Genomic DNA, 20661 nt, shown 5'->3' on the forward strand with positions numbered 1-20661 from the left:
GGCCTAACTCTAAACCTAATTATACGTGCAAGATTATAGATTATATGAAAGTATAATCTGACTCGAACTGTGACATTAGTAATTTTAAAAATTCCACTGGAACATCAATCAATCTGTGTTCCTGTAGTAAGCAGCTATGAACAAGTATGCTGTTATTCATAAATGTCTTTTATTTCCACACAGGAACCCAGCTGTGAGGGAGGTGGGTTGCAAAGTGGCTTAAACATGTAGAGCAACTGTGGGCAGGTTGAAGCAGCTATGCACTTGATTAGATATCAACCAATTGGATGTGTAGAAGGATAACAGCTGAGCTCGACTTCATAGTCTGCATGAAATAGCTCTTTGCTATTGTGTGTAAAACAATCTCAGAGAGAATGATGGGCAGCCCCTTACGATAATCCCCTTATGATTTTATCTGCAGGCTGTTACACTAGAGCCGGTCTGATCATTCATAAACTGAAGCTATAACTGTAATTGTTTCCAGAACAACCAGGCTTACTCTAAAATTAAACGAATTGACTTGTACACAACATTATGATGACATTAAAGTGGGTTCAAAAGGCCAAACTTGATAAAAAGTAGGGTAAAAGAAGCTCAGTAAAGTTTTTGATTACACGCTGCATGTCAGTGGGCACAGAGTACAGAGGAGAAGGAAGCAAGAGAAAAAAGAAGAAAACAAAAAGGGGGGAGGGTACTGATTGAGGGGAGGAGGAAGTGGAAGAAACTGGCGACTTAGGGGTGAGGAAATCAGGAGAGAAAGAGAGCGACAAGGAGAGAAGGAAGGATACATTTGACATTAGATTAGGCCCCAAGCCTCGGTCCCGATATGAACCTCTTTCTCTCTCAGCGGACGGGCAGCATTAGCCATGCCTTTTAGTTGAGGGTGAGTGGGACTAATTTAAGTTTGCATGGGAAACCAACAGATTAATCTTTTACAACACATGCTCTGCAGTTTAATAAGCTCTGGAGATATCAGACTTAGAGGGACAAGAAAAGAGAGGGGGGGAAAAAGAAGCCCTTTCTTTAGAGAAGAAGGACTGTGAAAAAATGTCTTTTCGTGTGTCAAACCCGGCTTCATGTGAGAAAATGTGCCTGTGAATGGGGAGCACGCTAAATTGCTTTGGGCCCTGACAGATAATGACAAGTGCATTAAATAGTTAATCTAGCCTGTGTTGGGGCTGTTTGATAAAGAGAAGGAGAGATAGAAGGGGGAAGTTAGGGAGACAGAGAGACCCACAGGGAAAGAAACAGAGGAAGGGGGAGATGAAGGGAAAAAATGAAGGGGAAAAGGCCCGATAGTGAAGGAGTGTATTAATAGTTAATAGGTTGAGTGTTTGGTGGTGCTTGATAAGCAGACGCCACCTAAAGAACTGATAAACTCCCCTCATTACCACTCCTATTCTTCTGCTGCTTTTCCCACAATTCTCCTCTTCCATGTCTCTCTTCTTTAACCTCTTTCTGTCTCTCTGTCACTCAGCCGGTCTCATTCCATCTCAATTCACCGTCTTACATCTGTCCGCCTGTTTCACCACTCTCCACATCCAATATCTAAGTCTTGATATACACTTTTTTCCACGTGTCACTTTGCCTCCATCCCCCCTTATCTTAAAGTTCCTCTTCTTTTTTCCTTCCTTCTTCAGTACATCTCATTCCACATCCCTCTTGTTTGGCCAAGTATCTCCAGTGTGCCTCTCATCCAACATGACAACTGTCTCTTTTTCCCAAAGAAATACAAAAAAGGCAGGGGGCGAAGGTATCAAAGAGAATATTGAGTGCACAACTACAGGCATTATTTTCACATCCGCCGCTGCATTATTCATAAAACCAACAACACCAGAAGGGGAAAACGTTCCCCGCAAAACACAAATCTTATTTATCGCAAAGCAAGGGCAAGTGAATCTGTGCACGTGTCCCGATCACTCAGCACTGGCTTTTTGCATCTATCACTGATGCTGTCTTCATGAATTTCTCTCAGAGAATAACAATATATACAGAAGTTCTCTGCTTACCGGTAATAAAGTTAAAGAAGAACGAAGAAAAGTACTATTTTTACATTACTGTCTGTCTAAACATTTAGGCATCGATCTTTGATTCAATCTTCAAATATTTCACAAAAGCTTGTTTATTATTTGTTGTGTGTAAATGCAAACAAACCCAAAACAAGGCGAGTGAAAATGTTGTTTTTTTCCCTGTTGTTTAGAATTTTTTTCAAGTCCTATTGTTCATTTTTAAAACTTTTCCTACTTCCAACAACAACATTTTTTTTTATCCAATCTCTATTCCAGGCATAAACATGGCTGTCTACACAGTGGGTTAAAATGTTTCATTGCCCTTTCTGTTTGAAAGATGTATCTCCTTTTTCACTTCCAGATCCCCTTGGGTGTGCTTTGCTTCATCCATACCCATATTATGTTTGAGTTTTTTCAGCTGCTCTCTCATTAGTTTATTTGATTTGGCACATTTTTCCAAGCATGTGACCCCTTCGAGCATTTTTTGTGTTTCCTCCTGGTCTCAAACCAGAGATCTTTCACACATAAGGTGAAAGTGTTAACCACTACACCACAAGACTCACACCCTGGAGTACACTTCAGTGAGTCTCTGAGGGTGAGAAAACACATCTGACCACTGGAGAACAGTGGAAAAATAGATTTTTAGGTAAGATAAATTTCTAGCTTTGAAATCAGTCAAAATGCTTTTGCATTTCACGAGCCAGACCGAGTTCAGAAATTAAACGATTCTGCAAAATGAAAATGGTTTTGTTTCTGAATGTTTATTGGCTTTGTTATTCCAAGAAAAACAGGAAAACATCTTTTTTGGAAAATAGTCAAATGTTGGAAAAAGCCAAAAATAATTACTATTGTAAGACAGAAGATGACATTAAGCAGGTCCTCTGGTATTAAAGGTGAAAAGCTATAGTCTTAAGAAAAAACTTGTCATTTGGATATATGGATTTTCCTGTTGCATTATAATCCCATCATTATGTGCACTGATATTGCACATGCCATTATGTGTAACTTGGACAGATTCTACAATACGAATGCAAAAAAATGCAATAAATATTTCAATGCATTTCCCATACTTTCAGCATAAATGCAAATATGCTGGGAATGATGTGTTTTCACCTTTCTATATATTCTAACACAGACAAGCATAAATAAACTTAAAACAATATAGAGATAGTTACTCAAGCAAGTTCACATGCAACCAAATCAGGATCTATTACCTAATATCATAACAACTTAAAACTTCATTTTCACATCATATTCATGATGGACGGTCTAAAAAAGGATGCTGAAAAACCATATATATTATTATGCTTTCTTCCTGTCAAAATCTGACACCTACAATACCCAGAATGCAACTCAACCACTGATAGATCTGTCAGATATCTGTTCGGGTTTCTTTTGGCCTCAAGCAAAGATGAGCAGAGAACAGACATCATTGCTTTTTATTAACTCCATACCTGCACAACTTCTAGTCATCTGTGACATCATTGAGGTTCAGATTTTATGAAGCTAAAAAATAATTTTCTTATAAACATTAATACTCTTAAAAAAGCCTGTATACAGACTATAGCATTAAAAATCTCAAGGTTAACCCTTTAAGGTGGCTCTAAAAGTCATAACAATGAAACAAGGTAGAAAAAACAAGTAGTATAACAAAAAAGTAAAAAATAACTTACCGAGAATTGTCAGTATGCAAAGCAAAATGGCTGTCAGGGCATGAACACTGACTCCCATTCTCCGAGCCTCAGGTTTGCAATAAGTACGATTCCGGTTGGGATCACACTGACATATCTACAACATATTACCAATCAGTCGGTCAGTACCTTGCCTGAATGTCCATTTACTGAACATTCATTGAAGCTACATATTTACTGCATTAAAACTGGGTTTACAGAGACAAGACATTTCATCTTTACAATTATTTAAAATTATCAGTGCTAAAATAATCTCAAGCAGCTTTCAATATCACACACACAAAAAATGCATACCCCAACTGATACTGTGGAGACGCTGCTCTTGGAGGGATGTCCTCCGTCACTGACCCTTATATCCACCTTGTAATTCTTGGGGTCATCCAGGCTGAACGGGCCCTGTTTCACAATGAGAGCTGCTGTGCCATCTATACAAAGAGATACAAGAAAATACACATAGTAAGTTAAGTACAAAATATCACACCACCTTTGCTTCACAAATTTCCCTTAATTTGCCTCACCCATCACCTCGTTTCACTAAAGCAAAACTAATGCTCACCTGCTCAGTCTACAAAGTCTATTTATGTGAGTCATGCTGAACAGATAAGACTAGATTTGAGATAAGACAGCGAGGAGAGAGTGACTAAATAAAGGCAGAGAGATCATTTGTGGTTACGGCTTTGATGCATTTCAGATTGGAGTCAATTAGGATCATAAATAATCACAGAACATAAAAAATCTGCAAAAGCAAATCCTACAAGGAGCCAAGGCGGTTTTTAAATGAAGTGGCAGAACAAATGTATTAACATAGATCACTCTCCTTTGCAGAAGAATGTTGTTGTCATTGGAAATATCTCTTCATTACAGACTACTCTGTATGTAATTTGGTCTATCAGTGACCAGACAAAGTCTGATACAGAAAACTTTGGTCATCTCATTGCCGTCGTTTACATTTTGATGCCTCTCCATCGATTCTTTTCTGCTTTTCTTGCCCCTCACCCCCCATTTCCTGGCACATGGGAACCCCCAGTGTTAAGACAGAGGTTTACCTTCTCACTCCCATTCAACAAGAGTAACTGCCATATTGACTTGTTGTAATAATGTATGATCTTCAGTTACAATAAAAAAAGGCACCTTGAGATTACTGTTATTGTGACGTTATTAAAAAAGCTATTAAAAAAGAACTGAACTGAATTGCAGTTTTAGTTAAAAGAAACTTGTTGAGTAGATTACATCGATGTCCTTTTCATAGACCTGAGCAACAATACAGTCATTAGTCAGACTCCTGGCAGGCAGAAATTTCCTGCCAAACGCTTTCCTCCACAATATCCCACCACTAGAGGAATTTCAGAGAACACAATGGCAGGAAGGACCCTTCTGAATACTCTCAAATAAAGAAACACATTCAGTAGCTTTGGTTTAAGTTCAAGTTCAAACAAAAACAACTTTGCGATTTTTGACATTTGGACTTGAAGTTCAAATCCAGAGTGTTTAACAGAAGCCCTGATTTTTCACCAGCATGAATAACTTCCTGCCTGAAAGCATTTTCACAAACACTTGCACAGAGTCAAAGTGTGTTCTTACACTTAAAGTCCTTTAAAGTGTTGCAATTCTTTTTCATGTACAAGTATTTCCAGCGAAAATCAGGTCACACTGTCTTGTGTGATTTATATAGGGGAATACTGAGAATGTTTACTGAAAAGATCTAGTCAAGTATTTGTTCCATTGTGTGTTGAACACCCAATCATTTCTACCTTGGAAATGAAAATATATTAAATACCTGCACCACAATTTAATTATTTATTTATTGTTTTTAAACTCTTCATGAAGGATATGTGATATTGTTGCTCTTTGAATTTGCAGTTGAAAGAATGCTCATGAACACAAATGAGTATATAAACTCTAAAACTGTGCTGCAGGTATTTCAAGTGTCCGTGTATATGGGAAAAGCAGCAATAATGAATACAGGAGAAGATTCAGTTCTGTAACAATTCCTCAATGCTGTATGGGAAATAAACAGTGATGACACTCTGGTGGTATCCAACCACCTTTTTGCATTGATCTTTAAAATATGCAGAGGTTACAGAGACACACTTGTGTGTATTATCCCAAAAGGCCAAGAGCACATAACATGCAGGACAGTGGAGCTCATTTCAAAGAGAAAAAAGTACATGATAACAAAACAAAAAACCAAACATCAAAAAAAAAAAAAAAACTTGCTTGAGAAGCACTGCAATTTCTATTGTTTTTAACCATTTATCTTCACTACAAATACATTCTTTATCTTCTGAATTCTGATTTCTCTGCACGATGAACTAAACTAAATGATGAGACAAAAGCACGAACATGAATGAGACTAGTCTATATACACAGAGTCTTCCACATAATTTTGACTCTATTCCCAGTCACAGGACATAGGGATGAACAAGGTTCTGCATATAAGGTGCTTAACTAAGTTTACTATCTCAATAACCAAGATAAACCAGATAAAGCCTGTATGACAACATCTGCAAAGGTATGTGTGGAAGGATATGGTTGTAAATGAATCCTTAACTAACCGAATAAAAGATGAAACAGCTTCTGTCCGCCCTTCATCTCATCCCTCCTCTCCGTCTCGTCTCCTGCTCCGTTTTTGTTTGATTTAATCTCTTTCCTCTCTCTCTGGATATTTCTCACTATCCTCTCTTTCTCTTTCTTTTTCTATTTACATATTTTTCTTCCGGCATCCTATTCATCTTTTCTTATTTTGTTTCCTTGTTTTCCTACCTCTCCTTCCCTTTTGTCTGTCCAGCATTAATGGGCTAAGCTTCATGTAGTCATGTGGTCGGAACATGGAGTCCTGTCACTTCACTGTGCAGCTACATTGACTGTTGGAGTGTGAGATTCTTTGTGAATCCCATAATGAAGGTTGTTTTTTGCAAGTTTTAAAGAGCTGGTAGTCGATGAATATTTCAAAAGCCTTCACTTTGCAGCTCTTGTTGTGTATGTGTGTGTTTGTGTCTCTAGGCCATGTTTTAGTTTGTGTGTTAAGTGGTGTGAGGTGTTGTCAGATGGGTTTTGGGGGGCACAGTCTTGAGCCACAGAGGAAAACATCGGTTTGCACTGACAACCAGCACTTTATCAAACAGCTACCTTCTTCTCTCTTCTCTCCTTTTCTCTGTCCCACCTTTCTTGCATCCCTGTTTCCTCTTCACCTTTTTAACCACTGCTCTTAAAATGTGGTGTTTCTAATGTTCTTTCATGTCCTCATCTTCTCTTGCTACTTTGTTCTGCAAGTGTCCTTATTTCATTTTTCATCCCATGCTCTTCTTTCTTCTCCTCCCCTCTCAAGGCACTGCTTTTCCTCCCTCTTCATTAGTTTTAGTCCTCTTTTATCTCAGGTTCTCATCTACTGTTATTCTCCTTCTTCACCCTGGCGTTGTTCCCGCTAGTGCAGGGTCCGCTCTTCGGCAAAGGTTTCTCCATTTGGTTCTGTCCAAGGGGTCCTCGGGTGATGCATTGACAGACTTAATGTCTTCCTTGATTTTGTCGGTCCACCGTTTCTTCAGTCTGCCTCGAGACTGTTATTCTCCATTTAGTTGTCTTGGATTTTCTATTTTTCCTTTCCTTCTTTAATCTTTGCCTTACGTAAAGCATCCATTTCAGTTTTATCTTCATTTTCTTTTTTTCTTTTACTGCTTGTAAGTCTCTTTTGGTTCAGTTCCTCCTGCTCTCCTCTTAGTTCTGAACTTCTTGCCTTTTTTAAAATCTTTTCTTGCACCTAAGCCTAATTTTTCCTTGCTTTTGCACTACTCTGTCTTTCTTTCCTCCTTCAGTTCAACAAGTCAACCCCTCTGGGCACGTGCACGAGTGGAATTTGTTGAGTAAAATTCACATCATTTTTCTGTTTATCTTCAATATGGTTCAGGTTTCAGATTAGATAGATTAAATACTAACACCTTACCTAAATGTTTCATCTGATTACCTTAGGCTTTCATTTACTTATATATTTTTTTTATTTCTGACTGCAACAGTTGGTATGAATTTCCCTCTGGCTGTCATGGATAATAACTGAATATGATGATAAAAATCATGAATGCACTTTTACTTCTGCTGTTATGTATCCTATATTGAATGACCTCTCCCCTAAAGCTGATACCAACAAATTTCTCTCAGGATCATACCTCTTCATATGTCACATCAGTTAATTCAAGCTAAACCTTTTTCATTTGTAAATATACAGTACACCTACATATTTTTCCCCAAATGACATCAGTACTATTCACTCTTTGAGCTCTTTGCATATGGAATAATCAAAATGAGATGTCTGCATGCTGGCGCCAACTAGCTGGTTCATTTTAGTGTCTACAGACATACTACATCCTGAAAAAGACCACTTGCATCATTTAATGAATGAGAATCAAACAGCCATCATGCCTTTGAATCCTTTGACTACTTTGAAGACATTAGTTACAGAGGTTTTAGTATTGTGTGTGTTAATATTAATAAGTTTTCTCTGATTAAAATTCTTTGTTCATCCCTAATATATTCCAATGTGTTAATTACTCCTCATTTAATGAGAAAAACTAAAGCATGATATAGATATACTAAATTAAATGAGCAAATTAGCATGTCAGCACAATCCATCCTAAAATACTAACAATACTGGTCAGTTTTACATGTGACCTTTAGCAGTTTCACTGTTTTTTAAGCACAGGTGTAGACAGTTCATCTTCATGTGCAAAACATAAGACGTGCTTTTTTTTTTCTAAATTAAATGTAATCACAATTAGCATCACAATTAGCACTAAACCTGTAAATCAGTTAGCATGTCTAATTTAGATATTCTTATCGTTATATTTTGCACATTGAGAAAGGAACTCCCACTGAGAAATTTTGTCACTGTTCTCTTGGTAAATACCCAAAGTAATTTTTTTATGCCAAAACCCAGTTTGCAGTGCTACAAGTTATTAGTAAACCAGGCCCATAAAATATATATCACCAGTCTGTCACAGGGGGATCATATAGAAGCAAACAACTCACACGCACACCCTATTTAAATTAACCACTTGCTAATATGAATGTGTTTTGCCGTACCTGGTGAGAACCCAAGTAGGCACAAGGAGATCATGCAAACTCCACACAAAAAAGACCCTAGCCAGCCACTGAACTTGAGCCCAGGACCTCTTTCTACAGTTTCCATAGTTAGTAATTGTCCACTTGATGTAGTTTCTCTTTTTTCTGTCCTTGAATGTATTATAGACCTCTCAACAGCACCACTTTGTGTTACTATGCTCATTGAACATCATCAGCTGTGACAAGGTTACAACACAGAGGGAGTTATCTTCAAGCCCATCGAACTGATAGCTCTCATTATTTCCAGTCTTTGTTGTGCATTTTAGATAGTACTTATGGTCCCAGACAGGCTCTCAAAATCTCCCGTCTGGCTTAAAGAACTGAAGGATGTTTTTGGAAGTTAAAATAATTTTACATTTCAAAAACAGAACATTGGGCTTCACATAGAATTCCAGTTGTTGCATAGCAACAAGTTCCAAGGCTAGTGCTTGCTCAGAGCACCATTTAAAGCAACAAGCAAGAAAAGAAAAGTAAATAAATGTTCAGTACACAGAAGGACTTACTGCCATAGTTTCTGATGGAGAAGTTGGAATTCTCACTCGCCAGACTGAAAGTGAAGGCAACTGGCTGATCATCTTTATCTGTGGCAGTCAAGGTTCCAATTATCTGAGGAAAGACCAAAAAATGACTCTAAAATTAACCTTTCTGCACATTGACTGCACATTTCTGCAGTCAATGTGTGCAGTCCATATATGTAAATTATATATGCACTGATTTATGCAGACATGTATGGCATGCATGTGAATCATTGAGTCATCGACTGCCATGTACATGGCACGTGGCAAAAACACCATTTTAGGTTGGGATCCAAATTTCAGATTATGTATATTAAAGTCACAATTGGAAAAAAAATCAAATAAAAACTTAACTGTAAATAATGGAGAAACCTATTGTAGCTTCCCAGGCTCCGTTATTGAGGAGACAGACAGTTAAATATGCGTTTAGGCTTTTATGTAAAATGCATTCATTACCCCAGCTCATCACATGCTTGGCTTCACGTGAGTTTTAATTCAGAAGACACATCAACAACAATTCAGCATGATCTGTTGGCGTTTAGTTTCCATTAAGATGCATCCTCTAATAATAAGAAACAAGCTTCTCCTCATGTTTTCTCCTAACCTGACACAGCAGATGGCTGCCTTTCCCCGAACCTGGGTCAGCAGAAGATTTCTTCCTGTTAAAAGGGAGTTTTTCCTTCCCGCCATCACAAAGTGCTTGCTCATAGCAGATAATTTGATTGTTGTGAGATTTTCCTGAATATTTAGTCTTTACCTTATAGTATAAAGCCACTTGAGGCTAATGTTTTTGTGTGATTTGGTACTATATAAATTAAAAAATATAATTAAAATCTATAAATAGTATAGATATAAAAACTATCACCTCTTACCGTATTAGACTCGTCGTTCTCACATATATAGATGTCGTCAGCTCTGAGTTCAGGTTCATTGTCATTCACATCCTGAACATTAATATTAACTTTTACAACTGACTCTAAACCTAGAGAGGAAAGAAAACATCACATTAATGACACGTCTGACAATGAAAATAGTCCAAATAAATGCGCAAAAGCTGCAAACAGAGATTCAAGAGGGCATTCAGTAGTGATAGTATAATTTAGTCTCATTCAGTATTTGCGGAGGAGATGCAAATGTGGAAACAACTGCACTTTTTGTTTCTGCAACACTTTGTGTCATTTATCTTAAAATACTGAAGCCACATAGAAATGAAATATAAAAGTTCTTAAACTAAGGATTTAGTTGTCATTTACCTTGATGCGCCAATGTAACAGTGACTAACTATGCTGGAGATTAGTGTGTATATCTCTGTCACTGAAGGACTAGATTAAAGGTCAAGTAACTGAAAGCATTTCTATTTGTGAGCTGTTTGTTGGACAGCTATTTTCGTCACATTAAAGCATCTTTTACATTTATTTTATATCACTGATGTTCTTTTTGAATATTCATCTTTTGATAAATATGTGAGTCTCTTTTTTGTCTCTTGTACTAAGATTTTGAATCTATCTTTAGTACAGAACATGTACTGTATACCGAGGACCTTGTCAAGCTCAGGGGACCATTGTCTTCCTTAAACGCTGTGACAAGCCACTAAAATAGATCTCTGTATTTCATTCATTGCTGATCTAAAAATATAGAGTTTGGTTTGGAAGCTGGAAGTGAACAAAGAGGCAGTCTAATGTGATTTTCCTGCTTACTCTCTCCTTCTCATGTGGGTCGACCAGGTGTTATGGTGGTGTGTTAAGTCTGTAAAAATCCCTGTTAATGTGTTACACTCCCATCCTTCAATAAATCTACAAGAGATGTTCAGCCAAGAGAACAAACTGTCTTTTTTGGCCTTTGTACTTTAACTCCCTCCCTGTATGCACATTGCTGTTGTTGTAAAACACGTGGTTTCAATTTTTCATGTGAGGATGTATTGTTTAGAGGAAAGGGATTAATAAACCCTGTACAGCTCTTATGAGAGTGTGTGACATACCACTTGGCTCCTCTTGCGCCTTAACTTGAAACATGTGTGTGGGCTTATCCTCTCTGTCCAGATTTCTCAGAGTGTACAGTTGACCTGTGAGTCGGTTGATACCGATAGGACAGTCCGGCTGCATGATGGAGAACCTAAACAGAGAGACCAAGATCACTCTAACAAACACTTTACAGGATTAGTAACACTATTACTTATTTTGGGGAATGAGTGCAGCATACTGTATGGTTTTGTTGGCTCTGTCAGGATCTCTGGCTTTGATGAATCCTATGTTGTTCACATGCATTTCTTCCTTCACGTTAAAGCTGTACATGTCCTCAGAGAAGATCGGTGGCTCATCTACATCTAACACGTTGATGTTGACCTGGCAATTTTAAATGATTTAAATGATTGCCAACAGTTTAGACCAACATTGGAAATGTAATTGTACTAGGAATATGAAACTATGAAATGTTTTGTTTAATTTTTTTTCTATAATCCTTTACACAGCATCACACTGTGTCCTGCTAATCCGAATCTGTGAAAAGTATTTCTTGACAGTGAAGCATTAAATACATTCCTCAGCATTGATTCTCTTTATTTAGAGAATGAAAATCAAGTCGGCAACTGTCTTTGAAGATGGCTAAAGTGATCAATAAAATAAAGTAAATAATCAATTTGAACTGCAAATCACAAACATTCACTTGCTGACTCATGAAAGTTACAGTTGCCCTGTTTGATATTTACCTGTGCACTGGTGATTGCAGCGTTTGTGTTGTCAGCGGGAGTTTGGACATTTTCTTTCATCCGGACAGTGAAAGAATAGCTGTTTGTCTTCTCAAAGTCCAGAGCCTAGGGAGCAAAGATAGTGTGAGTGAGTAAGCAACATGTCAGTGCTAATTAGATTAGAATTGATAGCTGTGACTCTAAGCTTCAGTGCAGAGTCAATACTATCTTTATTACATAAATATACAAAACAGTGTTCGTAGTGGAAGGTTGCGCTCTTTCAAACATTAAATATTTGAGATTTTTGTTGTCGTTAATTTCCATTTTTTTAAGGCATCTGAAATTAGATTATGCTGTTTGCTTAAAGTTCTCACTAACACAGAACTCAACTGTATGCTGTGTGAATCTGATGCATTTGGGTTCTGTTACAATTTCTTTCAGTCTTCCACAAAATTAATAGTAGTCCTTCAACAATATGTTACTCTTTAAGCCTGTCAACTTTAAATCTTTTGACCTCATTTTCCTTGTAGGTCTTTGCTTGTAACTGGGGACACACTGCATTAGCACCTTAGTGGTTTTTTTCTTCATAAATGTGTCTTGTACACCTGCATCAGTCCACCAAGGACAACTAACGATTTCAGGTGCAAAAAGGCTGTAAATGTCACAAATCAGTCTATGCAACCTGTGTAGCTCACTTTCCTCAATTTTTAAAAGGTTCTATATTTTTGGGTGGGGGGCAACAACAACTTTTAGTTGCAAAGTTTTATGGAAACATTTTTACATTGGCAAATATAAGAGCTCTTACTGTCATATTCACATTGGCACTATAATTTATTTCCTATGTATTAGAAATACACAGATATTCTTATTTTTTCTGGCAGATTCTTTTATCAGTGAATGGGACACTAAAGGTAGAGAGGAATATTCTGCTAACTGGATTATTCATGGTTACAAGGATAGTCAGTCCCAAGGTATCAAAGGCATTTGTAAACAGCTTAACAAGAATAAGACCTTAACCACAGTGTGGCCAACAGCTGGCTTATTCTGTATGTGTAAACACAGCCGTTGAGAAAGATGAGAAGGGCTCGAGAGCTGAGGGGAAGATTGAGGTACGATTTGATTCCAGGCCAGCAAGGGTGCAAGCCATTACAGAGCTCATTTCATTAGAATACATTTCCAGCTCTCTGATGTCCTAAATACTTTATCTGAAGAGCACAACCCAGTGAAGTCAACCTGCTAGAAATCCCGCAAGCATAAATATCTTTAGAAACCAGAAGGAGGCCAGATTTCAAGTCAGTCTTAAACACGTCACACCTTATACATCCTGCAGGAAAAAAAATCTGAAATTTGACATTGCACCTTTTAATGTTATATATAATTAGTGGCCATGCGGTGGCAGAGTATGCAGGAAGGCTTCAGAAACCACTTTGAAAATGTCAGTACATTAGTATTTTGAATTTGTGGAAATCCTGTCACCATGCTGTGGCTATGATCCTCGTTGGTAATGGTAGACTGCAAATCTATTTTTGTGCTAAAGCTGTTTGGGCATGAGGTCCCATCAATTTGGATGCTGTAAAAAGTGTGAGGATACAACACTTCCCAAAACACTCTGATTTACTTGTGTACATATATAAATAAAAATAAAAGCGAGTTGCCCTTTATGTATTTTAGGATATGCATCCATTTCCTGGTGCTGCATGGAAAGACTGAGCCAGTTTACATAGCACATTAAAACTAAATTATTGATTTGATTACATAATATTTATGCGCAATATGTGTTCATGGGGCAGCACGGTGACACGGTGGTTAGCACTGTTGCCGCACAGCAAGAAGGTCCTGAGTTCAATTCCAACATCAGGCCGGGGTCTTTCTGTGTGGAGTTTGCATGTTCTCCCCGTGTTTGCGTGGGTTCTCTCCTGGTACTCCGGCTTCCTCCCACCGTCCAAAGACATGCAGCTTGTGGGGATAGGTTAATTGATTAATCCAAATTGTCACTAGGTGTGAATGTGCGAGTGAATGCGAGTGTGAATGGTTGTCTGTCCCTATGTGTTAGCCCTGCGACAGACTGGCGACCTGTCCAGGGTGTACCCCGCCTTTCGCCCTATGACAGCTGGGATAGGCTCCAGCGCCCCCCGCGACCCTGAAAAGGATAAGCGGAAGCGAATGGATGGATGTGTTCATGAGGAAAATGAACACACTAATAGGATTTTTAAAAATCTATGTATTGCAAAACAGATGGTCATCAGACTGATAAATCTGCTTTTACAAAAGTAATAATATTTCACTAATTTCACCGTTTTTTGTTTGTTTGAAATACAGAAAGAAAACCCACATAAAAATAATGTCTGATGCACATTTATAATATAAATTACTACAATCCCTTGATTGGTAGCAATGGGTCAAGTAGCTAATTGAGTTTATAAGCCTGGTACTGATTAAAATTGATCATGTATAATAAAATTTTTAAAGGCAATCACTCAGGAATGGTGCCACTCCTCATGGTAGCATGAATGATGAAATTTCACCTTTATCATATTTTGACCAACAACCAAACAACTTTGGCAGAATAACATGTTTGAATCAAGTTAAATAAATAAAAGAATAAAATGAAAGTCAAGGTTTGTTTCAAAATAATTCAAATTAATCCAATGAAATCATCATGTCTTTTAAAACCATAAAATAAAGATGAGGTTGAGCAGGTCAGAGCTGTTTGCGTGCACAGGGAAAAAAAATGCTGGGAACCATGTCTCTATTTTATCCCCAAACTGGAGACAGCAATTACAAGAGAGAAATCACTCTCTAAATGAATTATACAAAAATATGGGACAGCCATGGCAGTTCAGGAATGTTAAATTGAAATACAACAGAGAATTATACGTCAAATATGGTTGCCCCACATTCCTCTTATAAGCCAAACAGGAAATGAACCAGCAGGACTGTTGCACAGGTTCAGCTGGGTAGTGATAAACATAGCTATATGCATTAATTGTAGTAAAAATGCTGATAAACGTACTTGTAATTCCATCAGTTAGACATATCCATAATATATACTATATAATACTAGCATGGATTTTATTAACATAAGATTATACACGATTGATGGGAAAAAAAAACAACTTATTTTGTTATGGCTCTCTTTCTACCATTTACACATAAGTCTCCTACCTCTTTGAGCACGAGGTTTCCATCCTTGTTATGGTTGGGTTCAATATTGAATATGTTGCTATTAAGATTTTGAATGGTAAATATGGGCTCCTTGTTCTGAATCTCATCTTTATCCACCAATTCCAGAATCCCAATCGTCTCATCCACCTTGTGGTTTTCTGGAACGTTCAGATCATATTTTGCTGTGGATGGAAAACACACACTAATTAAGACTGAATATTTCTGTTGATTCTGTACAATTTGATAATGTAATGCTTCTAATGGTTCTAAAACCTGACTGATGATAATCTCTTCTTTTTAAGCATCTCTTTATCATTACTGTAAATGCTCATAAAACTGTTCCTTACTTCTGGTAAAAGAAGCAATGTTGTCATTGATGTCAGTTATCTTAATAGTGACCGAGGTGGTGGCTGTGCTGCCAGAGGCCAATCCTCTCATGTCCTGAGCTTTAACCACCACCACATACTCCTCCCTGGTTTCCCGGTCCAAAGTGTTTATCTTGCAGCTGATCACACCTGCAGAGGGACAGAGAAAGAGCGAGACATTTGGAGAGGGTGTTATCTTTCAGGTCAACTCTGACTCATATTACAGTAAAAATAGCTTGAAACCCTCAAGTGATCCTAAATTAATTTGCCAGGATGAAAAAAGGCCGCTAAAGCATGGCAAACATGGTGGGTACCACTGGAGTCAGCCTACCTGTGATGCTGTCGATTTCAAAGCCTGAAATGTCTCCATGGGTCAAAGAGTACCTGAGTTCTGCATTAGCAGTGGTGGGGTCGTCTGCATCAGTAGCTTTCACCTCAACCACTATTCTTCCTAGAAGAAGGAAATAATATACATGTATGATAGAAATCCTCATAGTAAATAGCTGATCATGTTTAAGTGTATGTGTTTTGCAGATGTCAAATGGTTAATGCTTCATGACTAAGTGCCAACACTGTAATTAAAGTCACCGACTTGTGTTTTTCACAGCGAGATGTACTAATGATTGTGACAGGTGTGAGCATAATGTTTCGTTTTGCTTAGGATTTTCACACTTCAGTCTATTTTGAATCTGTCTCATTACCCCTGTTTAGCAGATGCCACATGCATACTTAAAAAAAATAATGTTTAGCAACTCTGAAAATTGTGTTTCTGTACCTTTTCTTTCTGAGTTTGGGTTCCTTCCTTAACATTAACCACTACTTGAGAGTGTGATGCCTCATTATACTTCAACTGGAAGTCTACATTGTAGATTATAACCGAAAACCCCTATTAACTCTACACCACAACCTTCCTTGCCATTCAGCCATTGTAGGCTGCGTTAACCTCATGTGTGGTTACAGTTCTCAGGAGGTGCACGTGGAAGGCTACAATCTAGGGTTAAGAGGGGTTTCCAGTTACATCGTAGGTTTCCACTGCACAGTTAAGGCACGAGGCAGTACAGATAAACGTAAATGCATGAACATCTTTTTTTAACCTGAAATAAGCTGCTGGCAATTCCTTCTACAAAAAAAAAAAAAAATCCTTGATAATACTTACCTATTCTAGACCTCTCCTCAATGGATCCATTGTATGATTGAGTGAAAACAGGAGTGTTGTCATTGATATCTGTCACCTGGACAACAAATTCTCCAGGGTTTTCTATTCGGTTGCCATATGCATCTGACATCATAGCAGTCAAATGGTAAGCATTCTTCTTTTCTCTGTCCAGAGATTTGGTGACAAACAGGTCTCCTTTATTATCCACGATGAAGATGTCGTTTGCTCCCTCACCTTCTATTTTAAAAACCCCACCTGGGTTACTCTTGTCTGACTTGAGCTGAGAAAGAAAGAAAATAGACCTTTTAATAAATTACTGCAAATAAACTATTCTGAAAAAAAAAAATTCAGATATGCATGAAAGAGATTCTCAGCAACAGATAATGCCCCAGATTCACTTTGGATGTTATAGCTTCAACCTGAGGGGGCGTGGCAAAATACCAAAATGCTTTCTCATAGACAGCCATGGCAAGGAGAATGCTGTTTTTGACTCTGAGGTGAAAATACTAATATTAATATACCCGTCCTATCTTGAGCGGAGTCACAACAGGTTTCTCCTCTTCTACATAGAGAGAGTTCCAGATCCAGCCTCTTTTTTGCCGGAACAGCACAGGATGGGATTCCTTTTTGACAATGTCAGCTGGGCCGAGATTCTCTCTTTCTACCCCAGGAAGTCCAGAGTCTTGAGCAGTGATGACGGTCAAGGCCATAGTGGCCATAAGTCCTGTGGTCCACTGCTGGAGCCAAGCCATCATCTGGACAGAAGAGGATAGGATCAAGAAGAGAGAGGAATGAGAGGAAGAGGGGGTAAAAGAATAAAGATGAAAGAAGGAAGAGGCAAGACAGGAGTAAAGGATGCAGAAAGGAACATTGGGGTAGTAGAAAAGAGAGAAGAGAGAGGGACCAGAAAGGAACAGAGAGAGGATCACATTAAAACCACTTATCAGCTACGGACAGACCCCTTCACTGTGCACGGGTGAGACTTAGAGTGAAGGCCAAGGACTCTCTGTCCTCCCCTTACAGTCAGCTACTGAGCTCGAGGTCTAGCTATCATTTAGGACCAGGGCTCTTAAAGCTTTTCATCCTGGGACTCCAATGAAACATTTAGCCCCTCATCATGGGACCTGGAATGAAAGCACATCACCACTGTGGTCATATGGGGATCTATTAAACATAGGCTTGTGACCTATTTTAGGTCTTGACCCACTGGTGTAGTGCGAGAGAGCGGCACAGACAGAGAAAGAGAGACTGACAGAGATGCTACAACCACTTACGATGTCTGTCTTAATCAGCCATTAGAAAGGCCACTTTCCATAAAGGGACTTTTTGACATTTGGATTTCTGGATTTTCTTTCTGGATTTTCTTTGTTCTTTTTCAATATAAGGTAGCTCGGGTTTTGTATTCAAAGTTGAATAATTCCGGCAACTCATCCAACAGCTGTAGAGACATAATACTCAAAGCCAAAAAGTTAGCCAACATCATTATTATTCATCAAAAATGTTTGTACAAAGCAACTATAATTAATATTAGAGATGGCACGATACCACTTTTTTATGTCCGATACCAATACCGATATCATAAATCTGGATATCTGTCAATACCGATATGAATCCGATATAGTGTAGTTTTTAATCAATAAAACAGTTTTTTTTAAATATCTTGCTGCATTTCATATAAGTTCATACTCAAGTTTAAAAAACAAACAAACACTAAAGCTATTCTGTTATACTTGTATGCAAAAAATATACTGCACCCAAAATATTTCAAAATTCAGCAATACTGATCAATCTAATGAACTTAAACCTACACCATCCTCCCTATTCTGGTATTTTAAAGAGTACTTAGCGGAAATATTAAGCAACCTAACTAATAGGGTTGCAAGCTCCCAGCAAAAAAAAAAAAAATAGGGAACCACCCCCCACCCTCCACCTCCTGATGCTTAATCGCGGTAATCAACTTTAATTTAATGCACGTGTAAAAAAAAAAATGCACAGAAATCAATTATTTTTCCACAATAATTAAATAGATTCAACATCTTTCTTCAACAGAATTGCAGACAGCACAGATGGTACCTTCCCAAAGGAAAAAGTACTATAGCTTACTAGGGTATATATTAGACTTAACAGTTACTATATACAGTAATGGACTTCTATACATTTTACATCAGATCAAAACTTTGGGTGTAAGATTCAGATAATTATTTATTAAAAGCTACACATTTTAAATGAGAATAAGAAAGAAAAGTATTTCTTTGTATCCCCACTTTTCCCTGTTAATGCCCTATCGGCCCCCCTGGCTATACTTTGCTAGACCCGCCCCTGCACAGTTACCAGCTGTCAGCTAAGTAGAAAAGGATAATGGTGTAGAAAGTAATATTAAATACATTCTAACAATAGCCTATCAAGCTTAAACATGCTGCTGTTGTTTAGCCGCTGGTTTCCTCTTTCTGGTGCAAAGTAGGCCAAAAACAAACAAGAGAGACCTGAGTTGCGACAGAAAAGCCGATCAGCTGATCATTGATCAGTTTCATGATTGAAGTAGCAGCAGGAGAGGGAGGGGGAGAGAGAGGCACTCGCTCCATATATGGGTTGTTAAGCTTCACGTGGGAACACTTTACAAACATTCAGAGATGAACTTACACACTTGCTTTACTTCCCTCTGGGATAACTTTCTCGGAGATGAAATGCTGCTTCAAATGCTCAACCAGACCGCTGACAGGTCTCACATACCACAGCCGCTCTATCACATGACATACTGCTCCTATGTGCTAAGGTTATGAGCCATGAGTTACGCCATGTCGCAAGTTTTGTGAGGTGCTTTCGTGATATTTAATAGATCGGATTACATTTTTTTTATTTTTCTCCGATATTCGATCCAGTAATTTAGGTCAGTATCGGACTGATAATAATATTGGATCGATCCATCTCTAATTAATATATATGAGATTTTGCATTGCAATTCATTCTGATGCATGAAAGTTAATCATGCTGCTAGTGTAGTTAAAAATATAAAAACAATGGGATTAAAGACATTCATAATACACTGCACGGAAAAGACTGACGCAACCTTCAGATCTAAAAAGTTAAACTAATGCAGAAAAGCCTTAAACCTGCATTATTTCTCATTCCCAGCAGGGGCAAGTGCTCTGGTTGTGAAAAGACAATTCTATAGAAGTCAACAAGAAAACACTCTCACTTGATTTTTGACTTCAGTAGGCATTATCCTGATGTCTTTACTGTATGGTCCCAATTGTTTTGCATCTTCTTTATTCCAGAATGACATTAATATTTAAATGATGGTTCCTTTCAAAGTTAGATAAGCGAAAAAGCAGGATATGAAGTAGGGACTGGCTACCTTGTAACTGACAAGTCACTACACTATGAGAGTGCAAACCCTCACTCATCGCTTCTGATTTCAGTCGAGCGATATTACCAGTATTAACTGATATTGACCATTTTACATACCTCAGCTTTTTTCCAACACTTGTAAGTCTTACTGTTTTCTTACATTTCCCACCACTTCACTCATAGATTGCATCATAAACCATTGATGTGGTGTGTACTGTAACACATGCAAGCGATTCGCATTTACCTTGACCCAAGCTATCTAATCATGAACAACAGCAATCATTGGATTCATTTATATCAAATTCAAAATTGCTTCCATTTATCGTAAAAACTTGGGCCCAACTGGCACCTCGTTTGATTTATGGCTTTTGACTGATTACAAGTTGGAAGGCGTTTCAGTGCGTTGCATCACTTCTTCCTGCCTGCAAGGCATTTAACACCATTTAACCAAAATGAAAGTGTATGTGGTACACAAACACCAGCAGTGCAGCAAATCTTCACTTTTGTTGCCAGTCTTTCTTATACTGTTTCACCCTCTCTGTCTGTGTTTGTCTTCCCCATCGTTCTTGTCTCCCCCCACTGGGCCCTATCTAATAAAGCAGAAATGCCAGGGAAAT

The 20661-nt window shown here is 38.1% G+C and overlaps 1 protein-coding gene across 3 annotated transcripts in view; it reads right to left on the reverse strand.

Annotated features, from left to right (window-relative positions):
- cdh5 (cadherin 5) overlaps window positions 1–20661 on the reverse strand; it is a 68930-nt gene that overhangs the window by 7227 nt on the left and 41042 nt on the right. For all 3 annotated transcript variants that reach the window (XM_026189707.1, XM_026189705.1, XM_026189708.1), the window contains exons 3-14: window positions 17218–17451; window positions 16697–16976; window positions 15872–15991; window positions 15523–15690; window positions 15176–15357; window positions 12032–12136; window positions 11527–11669; window positions 11306–11439; window positions 10200–10309; window positions 9316–9418; window positions 3995–4125; window positions 3683–3797 (exon numbers count right to left, since the gene is read on the reverse strand). In XM_026189707.1, coding sequence (XP_026045492.1) covers window positions 3683–3797; window positions 3995–4125; window positions 9316–9418; window positions 10200–10309; window positions 11306–11439; window positions 11527–11669; window positions 12032–12136; window positions 15176–15357; window positions 15523–15690; window positions 15872–15991; window positions 16697–16976; window positions 17218–17451 — 1825 coding nt within the window. The remainder of the gene's footprint in view (window positions 1–3682; window positions 3798–3994; window positions 4126–9315; window positions 9419–10199; window positions 10310–11305; window positions 11440–11526; window positions 11670–12031; window positions 12137–15175; window positions 15358–15522; window positions 15691–15871; window positions 15992–16696; window positions 16977–17217; window positions 17452–20661) is intronic.

The sequence above is a fragment of the Astatotilapia calliptera genome, chromosome 13 (assembly GCF_900246225.1).
Source record: "Astatotilapia calliptera chromosome 13, fAstCal1.2, whole genome shotgun sequence".
Lineage (NCBI taxonomy): Eukaryota > Metazoa > Chordata > Actinopteri > Cichliformes > Cichlidae > Astatotilapia > Astatotilapia calliptera.